Consider the following 12,113-nt stretch of genomic DNA (forward strand, 5'->3'; position numbering starts at 1 on the left):
ACAACAACCGTCGGACGGGTGTTCGCCTACAATTTTCTTTCAACCATGTGGTGATTTAAGTCTGACAACGGTAGTGAGAATTTTTTTTCGTAAGAAGGATCTTTCATTGTAAAAGTTTCCGGTAGCTGGATGAGGGGAACGGGGGGGGGGGGGGAGGGGAGCACTGTTGTCAGGACTATCGATGGTAGGGGCCATATACGTAGTCGAGTCAAATCAGTTTAGTTCGATTTCCTCAGTGCTCCCAAGGTCATTGACTGTGAGATGATACCCGTGACATGAAGCTAGAGTAGAGCGACAAATTGAAAGTTCCAAGGGCAAAGTCTCCATACCTTCAAAACCTTTCAGACGATGAAGAAGGTCCGAGAAACTTATTGGCTCCAATCCTATTTGTCTCCATTCCCCAATGGGCATAAAGCATGCGTCGAGTCTTTGTATTACGTTCTTTGGCGAGATAGTTTACTCTTACAGCGTCTTTCTCCACGCATGAGTTTTAATGAGGTGAAGCTGTTATGTCCGTTCTTGAGCAAAGTGGCCAATCCAGCCGGAAGTTATCCCCATATTTATACGGTAGGAAGCAATTAAAAAGGAGTGCTCCTTCTTTCCTGGATGAGATGCTAGTCGGCGGCAGGTAGAAGCCTTACCTTTCGTAAGGCTCCTCTTACAATTTTCCAGTACCAATTCATACTCCTGGCCATGGGTGGAGAGAGGTACTGTAAGAAAAAAGTACCTTGCTTCCTTCAACCCAGACTTCTCGAGCCGTAGTCTAGCACGCTAACCGCTAGGGGTAACTCGTTTTTCAACTCACGAATTAAAGTAAGTACCAAAGAGGTGTCTGGAATTAAAGGACTCGTATGCCATTCAGAAAAGGTAGCAAGGCTCATTGCATGCCACAATATCAGGATGAGTCCCGGAAATGATGATTGGCACCTATTCTCAAAGCCTAATGTTGAACTCGAGGAGGTGATAGGTCTGAAATGAATAAAAAAAAAATTTCCCGTGCTAGGATTGATTATGATGTCTTTACACTTGCTGTGTCACGATTGTTCAAATTTCCACGGAGACTGCAATTTTTCCGGACGATTGCAAACGTCCCAATTGTTTGAGTCATACATCAGGCGTCAAGGGCGTTTCCCACATAATTCTCTTTTAATTTGAAAACATTTTTGAGGCGCACCCCGAACCCTGGAGCCGAAACTCGACTCAGAAAAGTGCTAGAATACTGCAACACATTTCCCGCCTCCCACGACTATGATTGCTGGGATCTAAAGCTGTGGAGTAAGTAAACCTCGGACATTCTTGATCGTTTGTAATTTTCGGGAAAAAACGAAAGAATAGTTCGGGTTTCTATATATCCAATGCCTCCTTGATATATATTCAGGAAAATGTTCCTATTTCGGGAAAAATCTGAGACGCTGAAATTGATGTCGTTATTAAAGTAACGACAATAGTAAATCTTTAAAGGCTCTGCTGCTATAAAATATGATTTTAGACTTTTGAATTTTATCTGTAAACATCAAATGAGCACCTTTTTACATACTGAGGTAAACCGAGTGAAGTCTGCCACTTAACGTTTAATAATGTAAGTGCATGGACAACGAAATCAGCTACCGTAAAATAGCTGCTGTCACGTGACTCTGGAACTGCCTCAACCGAAGGCAGTGACAGAATTGTCTACAAAAATGCGACTTATAATTCTCGATCGGGAAATACCCGAGTTATTTATACTACTGATTTTATTAATCATTTGCCAAGGGAAAAGGCACTTCAAAAACAATGATGGTAAGTTTTCACACATAATTGTAACAACCAGCAAGGAATAAAGACCCTTTCTTTAAATGTGATAGCGTCACTAGGGTATAAAGACCGTTGTTTTGCGCCCGTATACTGCACGTTTTTGAGGAATTTTTAGCCAAAAAGATTTGATGCAAGAGTACATCTTAATCTAAGCTTTTTCCCATAATGGTGGCTATGGAGTGGATATTTATGGTTGTGAGTTACTTGGAAAACGGTGATCATTGAAGTGTAGGAATTAAATGTAATCAAAGTTTCCATAGACCAAACATCTCACAATTATAATTGGCCGATTTTAGTCGATTGGAATCAGTCGTTTCCTTCAAGTAGTATCGAATACAAAAGCGCCAATTTCGTCAAGAGTTTCTATAAGATTTCAATAATTTCGCGATTTTGTCATCTTTTATTTTTTCCACCTGCTAAGCCGTAGTATTTCATTTTGGTTTACGTACCTGTTTTAACACCAATTATTCCTCCCTGATCAACTTTGTGACAACAGACTCTTCGCAGGAAAGCAAATCCACTTTTATCACAATCAGACTGCCAGCGAATGTTGCTACCCGCAATAAAGGTAATAAGATGTAATTTATCCTACTCTAACCGTCGTAATTTTATCATTTCCTGTAGTAATTAGGTTCCTAAGATATGTCTCAAATCTAAGGGTAATTTGTTTAATGTTTGCATGTCGTAAAAAGTACTAAGTAATTCTAAATTGTTTAAAAAAATACCATTTTCATCGGTATACTCGTCAAAAAAGATAAGAAAAAATGGTGAAATTTATTTAACTCCTTAAGAAAGAACCGCCTCACACTTTCAAAATCTTATGTTTTGTTTTCAATGAATCTCGAGTAGTACTTACGTACAATGGCCCGTAGACAATAGAGGACGCATAATCATTATAGACAGATGATGTGTCCCATGGTATGCGTTTAGTGCAAAGACGGCACGAATAGCAAGACTACTGGTAAAGACGAACAATACGAAGTATTAAGCCCATCGCAGTAAAAAGGAATGGACACTAGAGTACCTTTTGGTGGAAAAATTTTGGATGGCGGTCGTCTTGGAACTTGCAAAACTGTTCTCTCGTAAACGTAAAGCAGAAAAATAGCTTTTAATTCGCCAATATAAATCAAACGAAGAACTGTCAAAGAAATAATTTCCTAGAGAGATGGAACTAGAAACTGAAGCTTCAGAACCAGTTGTTATGTGGGTAATCGAGATAGCAAAAAGCAACAAAAACGAGAAATTTCCTAGATTTCTTCTTGGAAATACATAAATCTAATTAGCTCATCGCTTCTGCACACTTTCACCATTTTTTTGTACGCAGAAAGAATTTTATCAAACGTCCATGACGCACAATTTTGCCGAAACCTGGGCGATAAATCTAGCCCCTTTATTTTCAAGACACCTTCCCAAAGTATTGTGATTGTTGAAGTTGTGTGCCTTTCCCTTCTCACCTTCTCACCCTCTCGGGTTTATAGATTGTGTCTATGAGGGTTCTATCCGACATCATGGTGATGCCTGGTCCCCAGGCCCCTGCATTCCAGAGTGTCGATGCACGCATGGTCACGTGAAGTGTTCCAAAATAGAATGCCCGGATTTGAATTGTGACAGGCCCATCAAGAAAAAGTGGAAATGCTGCCCAGAGTGCTTACCTTTAATGGATAACGGTAAGATAATGTCCCACTATAGCACAGAATCAAATGTTCTTACCGACTGAGTTGGAACTCATAACGATTCTATACTCTGTTCTCAAACGTGGAATGGACTTTCGGTATCTTGTAAATCGGACTGTTTCTCCTTGCATCTCTGAGACAACTTGATTTATTTTTTCAGCGCGGAGAGCTTCACATATTCGGAAATTTTCCCATTTTTTTTTTCTCGTGAAGCGAATACGAAACGTTGCTCTCTGAAAAACTCCTTTGTTCTAAAATTGCTGTGTTCTGGTTTTAGGGACCACTTGTGGCGTGTGGAGTAACGGTGGCAACGGCAATAGTGGTTGTTGTGTGTTTCCATTCGAATATAATGGCGTCAAGCATTACACTTGTACTTACTTGGATCACAACAAGCCATGGTGCTCCATCTCCACGAACTTTGACCGGGATGGAGTCTGGGGAGAGTGCATAGGTAATGAACATGAAAAGCATTTGTTTTCGATGTGTGCTTCGTAATATGTCGGTTTGTGAAATCGGATAAACTAACGATTGATAAGGTAAAACAGCCAATTTCCTATCATCTAATCCTCAAGAGTATAATTACCACGTCGAAACCGTTCGCTCTTTTTTTTCTGCAAAAAATCAAATTACTTGAGCATGGATGCATTTGATTCAAGGATGAAAATACCGGACACCTTGAATTCTAAGGTTCTCTTAACGCGGTGATGGGAATCGCCTTCAAAAGAAATGATCCTAAAAAAGTGTTTTGGAAGATTTTTAAAAATTTCTACCCTTTCATTCTCTGGAAGTTAGACAAAATGGCGACTCTAACTTATTTCTGAGCCAATTAAGATCTTTACGCTCTATCTTAATTTCTTTATCGATCGGGAATATTCAGTCTCATCTACCGCAATCTAGTTGTTTATCACGAATTTGAAAACTTCCCACCGGACGCTTCTTTTATCAATCTCTCGTCTCACTTTATTCAGATGACGGTGATACACCGAAGACATTACGGTTTAAAGATCACAAAGGAGGGACTCAACAGCAAGACAACAGCACAGATGCTCTTCTTTCCAACATCGCGAACAACGTGGCCAACAGCGTCTCGAACGAGAGTGCGAACGTTTCAAACCCTAGCCCTGTCACTCCGGAGTCCAATGTGACCATTGTCCCGTCAGAAAGTGCAAGTGCAGCTGCAACAGTCATCCCATCTAGTGCACAACCTTCCCAAACCTTAGTAATACCTGTTGCATCAGCAAATGCAACTTCTCCTGCCGCAACTGTCTTGCCATCTCCTTCTTCGAGTGCTGGAGGCCCTGTACCTCAAGCAAGTTTAAGTAGTGCAGTACAACCAGCCAGCAGTCAGACAGTTCCTATTATGGTCAGCAGTGTTCAACCATCAACTTCCCAATCAGCGTCACAGGCAGTCCAGGTAAATATATGCGACATTGAGAATTTTTTTGAGCACATTTCCATCTCCAATCAAACCTACTACTGTAACAAACTGAAAGGATCATAGATGTATTTTTCCGAGTATGAAGGGAAGGAAAAGGAGAAAAATGGAAGGGAGAAATTGGAAGACAAAAAAAGGAAAAAATTTATGCTCGTGCATATGCATCACAATTTTTTCTCTGAGTTAAATTGGAAAAAATTTTCAGAAAGCGCAGGAAAAGTTTTGATTTATTTCTGAACTATTTTTGTGCTTCGTGCTTGTCATGCAGCTACAATTAGGGCTTGAAAGTCAACAGATATTGAAAAAAAACACAAGAGTTGCCGTCTGCTGTCGGCATTTTATCTACTGAGATGGAAAGACTTGAACTTAAGGTGACGTTTTTGTTGTGTTACCACAAGGTATATGTGAAAGACATGTCTATTATGTTTAGATTTCAGTGATAGGACAGCCAGGAGCTGTACCAACGCCACCCCTTGGAATAGGAGGTGCTGCGGCCGGGGCGGCCGGGGCGGCCGGGGCGGCCGGGGTGGCCACACCTCAACTGCCAGGTCTAGCACCACAAGTAACCCAACAGCCGCAACCACAGGTAACGTAGATGTATTTTTCCGAGTATGAAGGGAAGGAAAAGGAGAAAAATGGAAGGGAGAAATTGGAAGACAAAAAAAGGAAAAAACTTATGCTCGTGCATATGCATCACAATTTTTTTTCTGAGTTAAATTGGAAAAAATTTTCAGAAAGCGCAGGAAAAGTTTTGATTTATTTCTGAACTATTTTTGTGCTTCGTGCTTGTCATGCAGCTACAATTAGGGCATGAAAGTCAACAGATATTGAAAAAAAACACAAGAGTTGCCGTCTGCTGTCGGCATTTTATCTACTGAGATGGAAAGACTTGAACTTAAGGTGACGTTTTTGTTGTGTTACCACAAGGTATATGTGAAAGACATGTCTATTATGTTTAGATCTCAGTGATAGGACAGCCAGGAGCTGTACCAACGCCACCCCTTGGAATAGGAGGTGCTGCGGCCGGGGCGGCCGGGGCGGCCGGGGCGGCCGGGGCGGCCGGGGTGGCCACACCTCAACTGCCAGGTCTAGCACCACAAGTAACCCAACAGCCGCAACCACAGGTAACGCAACAGCCAACACCTCAGCCCACCCAACAACCAGCACCTACACTTCCCGGACAGCCCATTCCACAGCCTGGCCAACAACCAGCTGCTCAGCCTGCTCCTGCTCCGGTACCAGGCCAACCACCTGTGGAGGGTGTTACTCCCGGCTCTCCTTTCCCGATATCGCAGACAACACTTACTCCAGGAGAGACCCAGGCTGCAGGTAATGCTCCTGGTGTAGCTGGTCAGGCTGTGCATGAATTGACGACAACAGAAGAACACGGAAACCACAACATCACAACCACTGAGTCTTGGTTTGGCAAACCAAACGAAACTCTCAACAGGACCAACGGTAAGCTCGAATCAGGAACTAAAAATGATCCTACGAGATTATTAAGTTTCTACATTTAATGTGTTGCTGAATTTGCAGCTGAACTGCAGAGATAGGATAAGGGTTGAGGGATTGCAAACATTGTTGATTGCAATGCGTCTTGTTTAGTTTTTTCGTCCTGCGCGCGCGGGGCTGGATTGGATATACATATTACGGTCTACACCAAGTGTTCGCAAGTTAGTTGTTTTGCGTCTCGTTTTATCACGTTTCTATTAGGCTTACAAATCTCGTAATTAGTATTTCGTTCATTTCGTTTTGTTTCGTTTAGTTTCCTGTAATTCAAACCTTTTTGTTTTCCTTTTTGTCAAACCAAGTCACATCAAACAGATTACGCAGATTGTGCTTGTCAGATCAAGTCGAACATTTATTTACAAACCTAGCAATTGACAGGTTTATGGAGGGTTTGCCTTGTTACAGATTTTGCCCTACCATTCGTTACATCAATTTCTTAATCATGCGGTTCCTGAATAAGTCATGATCATAAATGACAAAATGTTTACATTTTCCTATTGTAGAGGTAATGAGTCAATCTGGAGAAGTTAACCAGGCATCATACGGTTACCAAGCAGCCTCGTCTCAGCGTTACGACCAGAACCAGGCTCCCTACAATGATCAACCGAGCTATTCCCAACCGGATTACGCATCTTATTACACACAGAGCAGTCCTCAAGCAGACTCCTTGTCTTACAACTCCCAGAGCAGCCCAGTAAATAATTATCCGTCTTATAACACACAGTCATACAATAGCTATGACAACACTGCTTACCAGCAATACGACAGATCACGGGCTCAAGATACCATGGGGCAAGCTAATTACTATTCAAATGAACAACAATACCAACAGCAGTACGGTGCAGACCCGGGGTCATACTACACGGGTTAAACATGAAGTGCTCAGTAGTTTCAATCACTTTCCGGAAGTCTTTAACATTACATCAAGTTTTATAACTCATTTTTGTTGATTTTATCTTTGTATCGAGAAGAAATCCAGCAAATATATTTTGGTTTCTCGATTTTAAGTTCTATGAGTTCTCTCTTGTAAACCTTAGAGACCGAGAACGTCGCTCACGTCTTGTTTTGACTCGGGTAATTGTTGCTAAAAACAACACAGAATGCTCAGCTTCCAAAGAGATTTCTCGCTCAACTATCCGCTGGCGAGTCAATTACGAGTCAATTACGAGACAATGCCAGAAATGTTTGGTTTGTTAATAAACATTAAATCAACTGACTCAAGTGTTAACAGTGTCCTACATCCACATGTACAATCTCAGTGTCTTCTTAAACATGCATTGACAGGCTGGGAGAACAGGTATCTAACCTCATTTCTGTCAGTCCAATACATTCTCTCTCGATCATTTTCAAGGTTAAAAGATGAAAAATCGCACTCGACTTGAAAATGGCTCTAAGGCTGTTGTGAATATGCATAAAAACACAGAAAAATAGGAAGGTTTCGACGAAAATCAGTCTCTCTAAGAATTGAATTAGCAAAGCTCCATTCTATAAAGTTTCTCTGAAATATCCAACGCATATCGTCTTTGAACTAAAGGTAAAGAAACAAGTGAGTCATTCGGATTTTGTTGCGCTCACGATATCAGTTGTATAAAATGGCTGTCATACGTACATTGAGTGGTTTTGATGAAACTGTCGATAATGTAGTATGATTGTTAGGTGGTTCAGTTAAAAAATATTATCAAAGACAGAAAATTACGTTTCTACAAGCAGAACGGAAGTTATTATTAGAGACTAGTGTACTTTCAAACCTTAGAACTGTACTCATGGAAGTCAATTGTGGAGTTTCTGCGTCAAATTAATGCGATACCTGTTGGGTGAAAAAAGCAATAAAATACATTCCTGGTCATCACCTCGATCTTTGATCTTTACCAGTCATTTCGCCTGGTTTTTAATGAGACAATCGCGAGTAAATCAAGGTTAAAACATAACTGTCAATTGTTTCAGAAAATCTGAGGTCCGTTAGAAGCTGTGTCAGCAATGACGCGGGTTTCCTTGCCATGCAATAACACAAGTCATATTTGGTCAATATCCTCGGTGATTTGAGAATAGTTAGCTTTAACTGAAAGCTAAATCGACCAATTCAAGGCATTTTATTATTTGACAACTAGGCTCATCGAGCTTTCACATTGTTCAAATTCTTGAGCCATCGCACTTATTGAAAACAGAATATTAGCTCTTTTAGCTAACACCTTTTACTTCTTCAATAAAGAGACACAAACAAATGCTTGCTTTGTCTAGGGAAGGATGCTCTTGAAATTTGTACTCATAAGATTTCAGCAAGTGCGAAGTAGAACTAAACTGCGTTTATCGATACCTTCTTGCATAAACTGTTGCTTGTCTTGTTATGAAAGAAACCGTTCCAAAGCTCTCCAATCAGATGAACCTGTCTGCGACGTCTTGTTTCTAAGTTCGCCGTGACACTACCAGTTACGATAACAAATTTTCTAATTGGTCTACCAGTCAAGTTTCAGATAGAGAACACAGTGCATGCGCGAATAGCGACTTCCTTATTTGATTACATACGTGGCCTACTATATACGCATGCGCCGGTTGTAGTTCGCATTTTTAGTTAACAAAAGAATTAATTATTTGCTGGGCTCATATTTTCAGAGTAGAAATGTCGACAGTGGACTCGACGAGATGGGGCTAAAATTCCAGTCGCTTATAACTTAACGAGAGCGACCAGTTTATTTTTTTTACTTGGCTGTTTTCGAAGGTAAGAGATAGCAATTTTAAGAAAATTTCATCTCAGGAGAAACTAGTTTAGTCTGTCCGGATAAATCTCCGACTTGGGCTCGGTGGACTGATCTTTTATTTCCAAGTTGAAGCCTAGCTTCATTATGGCTACGGAAATAAAATTGAAGTCTTCTAGTTTTTCGAAAATAGATACTATTTTAGATCTACAAAAAGCCTGTCAACAGAAGAGTCAAATCTTGTACTCTTAAAATCGAGTATTTCACGATTTTTAAATTGGCTTGGAAGAGCAGATTTTACTGTGACTATATGATGCAACAAATGAAAAAAATTCTTGCGCCCTCTACAATTATATTTTCAAAATGACAAGCTTAATTTGTTGGTAATTTCAAGTCGGACCTGATACTTTTTAATCTTTGAACGTAAACTCTCTTGTGATGTTACAGGTTACCTAACATATAGAAAAATCAATATAGCACCATTCAACAAAGCGGGTCGTTAGATGGCCCAACCAACACTACTAAAACAAGTTTTCTCAAACGTTCCTTCTATCATCTCTCTTCTCAATAACATTACTTTGGTAAAGGTTTAGTTTAAATCCCTTCAGTGAGAGAAATTTTATTTTCTGCAGAAAAAGGTTAGAAATTGGGAGGAAACAGCCCTCCTCTCGATTGAGACGGAAAGGGGCAACTTTCAAGTCGAGGAGAAAAGCAACTAGCAATGGCAACTTACAGACGGATACACGTTTGTATTTTTGTGTATCTTGTCCAAGTCATAGCAGCCACAGATGGTAAGTTTTTTTTTTTTATACATTTCAGTACACTTTACTTACACAACGAAGATTTGGTTTCATCAATATACCGTAGAAGATATACCAGCGACTTTATTGATTTTAAACTGTCTCGCTGTCAAACCTTCTTCGCTGACTAAGATAAGTGACTTCAAGGACGAGATCTGTTTTTCAGAGGACTGAACTAAAATCAGGAAAAAAGAATAGAACGAGAACAGTTTGTTTGGGAAAACTTTATCAGATCAATCTCACTTTTTGATGTCGGTTATCAATTATAATTACAAAAAATTAAGAGAAGTTTTATAAAAAAACTATCGACTCGCAAAGTGCGATTGAAAATTCGGGTGTTCATTTTTTTTTTCAAATATAGGCTTCTCAAATTAACCATGAATTTGGCAATTTTTAGCAATATTTTCTCTCGAAGAAGTTTGAAAATTTTAAACATTTTTCTCTTTCCCGCCTATATGTAAATATTTTATGAATAGATACTTGCGAAGGACAAAAAAGAACTGGTGTAACACCATAATAAATCTTGCCACCTGGATAAACGACTTCATCCCGCAACATCTTTGCTGTGTGAAACATTTTTTCGGTTTGACTCCATCTAAGCCATCCCAAGACTCATAACTGGAGAGACATTCACTGGTTTTCTGCTCAAATCTGTCAATAATGCATTCGCCACATTTATTCAAATGGTTTCGTAAGATATGCTTGAACGCTTTCGTTGCTATGCCAGCTAAGCGTAACAACAATTAACAGACTACCTGCTGAACACAAGCTGCTTTGAAACCAAAGATCAACTGTGTTAAATGAATATGAATTATTTGAAATGTTTATAAGAGAAACATATTGTGAAACCGTCGCAAACGGTCTAGAAAGTAAGCCGTTAGCCATCAACCAATTTCTTAAAGGTGTAAGTCCGCCAGGTCAAAAACTCCTGAATGGCCTTAAAGTATGTCGAGTATTCTAGCAGCTGAATCGAAAACTGATAGGGTTTTCCGATGGATTACCGAAACATTTCATAATATCGTTAAAATGTACTTCGATACGTTTCAATTGCACTCACGTAATGTTTCAAAAGGAAATTCCCCTTAAACAAGGCCAATTTTGTATGTCACTTTCTCACAAAGAGGAATAAAATATCCTACATATCGTGATGAAGTTGCAAAACCCATCAGTAAACACATCAGCATTTTCCTTTTCGTTGATTTCGGCGTTGACAACCTCTCAAGATTTTCAGTTCTTCACTCATGTTTCAGTAACCAATAAAAAAGAAAGCTCACGACATTGTCACTGCTAGCGAAAGTTATCGTTCAATTTTCGTTTATGGAAAGCATTACATCTCTAAAGTGAACAAAAACAAACAAATATTGTTTACAATTTTAAATCGAAGAAAATACATAAACAAGGGAAGAAAGCTCTCTCTTCCTCCGCCTGGAAACAGTGTTTATGTGGCGAGAAACCAGGGAAAACATCTGAGCTTGCAAAGATCCTTAGTCCGCACGAAACCTTCATGATCATCGACACCGAGATAATTTGAATAGACAAAAACGCTTTTTGTGAGAGTGAAATGAACAGTGAAAGTCGTAGTTGCCTCATAGTTAAGATTTAAACTCTAGATCAAAAGGTTTTGCTCCAAGACCTTTGCCCTACTGTAGAAGTTCGGTTGTTTTGTTCGGTAAGACACTTATTAGAGACGGACACCAATGATGGAGCAAGTTACCGTTAAAATCATGAAAATGTCCTAACAAAGAAGATTTTTTGGGACAGATGCGGGGAAATAGGGGCCAAAGTGTGTAAAACTAGGAACAATTACATATCAGCTTTTAAAATTCCCAGTCGGAGCCACTTTGGATGATAAGACGTAATACAGTTGTACTGCCATCATCAATCAACAGCTCCTCTGTTTGTAGAAGTCTTGAGGGGATCATAGAAATTATAGCGTCAACAATAGGGTTCCTCACGATCCAAGATGGCGGTGGGCATAGTTTATAAATAGTTTTCTGACATACGAGCCTTTAAATCAAAGTGAACTCAGGGATATACTGCGCAAACGTATTAGAATATACAGAGGTGTACTAATAGCCAATAATCTTGTGATTCCAAGAAACAGATTGAGCCGTCATCTCTAAGAAACTCCTTAATTCATCTAGTACCATGAACGATCAGTCCGATATCTTTAATAAGATACTGCTTCCCCCATCACTTCCTCACGGGA

The 12,113-nt window shown here is 39.8% G+C and overlaps 2 protein-coding genes across 4 annotated transcripts in view; both read left to right on the forward strand.

The window, feature by feature from the left end:
- The first annotated feature begins 1,619 nt into the window (after positions 1 to 1,619).
- LOC111336057 (uncharacterized) lies at positions 1,620 to 7,412 on the forward strand. Of its 2 annotated transcripts, XM_088731674.1 has the most exons (8): positions 1,620 to 1,779; positions 2,291 to 2,362; positions 3,273 to 3,461; positions 3,745 to 3,918; positions 4,436 to 4,881; positions 5,333 to 5,488; positions 5,862 to 6,360; positions 6,915 to 7,412. In XM_088731674.1, exons 1-8 carry the CDS (start codon positions 1,680 to 1,682, stop codon positions 7,280 to 7,282), a joined length of 2,004 nt encoding a protein of 667 aa, XP_088587800.1. In that variant the 5' UTR covers positions 1,620 to 1,679; the 3' UTR covers positions 7,283 to 7,412. The 2 variants fall into 2 exon arrangements, with proteins under 2 accessions (XP_088587800.1, XP_088587801.1); XM_088731675.1 differs by lacking the exon at positions 5,333 to 5,488.
- Positions 7,413 to 9,769: 2,357 nt separating this feature from the next.
- LOC111336041 (uncharacterized) overlaps positions 9,770 to 12,113 on the forward strand; it is a 48,002-nt gene continuing 45,658 nt past the window's right edge. For both annotated transcript variants that reach the window (XM_088731672.1, XM_088731673.1), the window contains exon 1: positions 9,770 to 9,895. In XM_088731672.1, coding sequence (XP_088587798.1) covers positions 9,826 to 9,895 — 70 coding nt within the window. In that variant the 5' untranslated portion in view covers positions 9,770 to 9,825. The remainder of the gene's footprint in view (positions 9,896 to 12,113) is intronic.

Source organism: Stylophora pistillata, chromosome 8 (genome assembly GCF_964205215.1).
Source record: "Stylophora pistillata chromosome 8, jaStyPist1.2, whole genome shotgun sequence".
Taxonomy (NCBI): Eukaryota; Metazoa; Cnidaria; class Anthozoa; order Scleractinia; family Pocilloporidae; genus Stylophora; species Stylophora pistillata.

Bases quoted from the DNA above. Each gene is read 5' to 3' on its own strand.
- LOC111336057 (XM_088731674.1), top strand. From the start codon at position 1,680: ATGCGACTTATAATTCTCGATCGGGAAATACCCGAGTTATTTATACTA. The intron at 1,780-2,290 runs GTAAGTTTTCAC...TTGTGACAACAG, and splicing joins GCACTTCAAAAACAATGATG to ACTCTTCGCAGGAAAGCAAA. The intron at 2,363-3,272 runs GTAATAAGATGT...TCGGGTTTATAG, and splicing joins TGTTGCTACCCGCAATAAAG to ATTGTGTCTATGAGGGTTCT.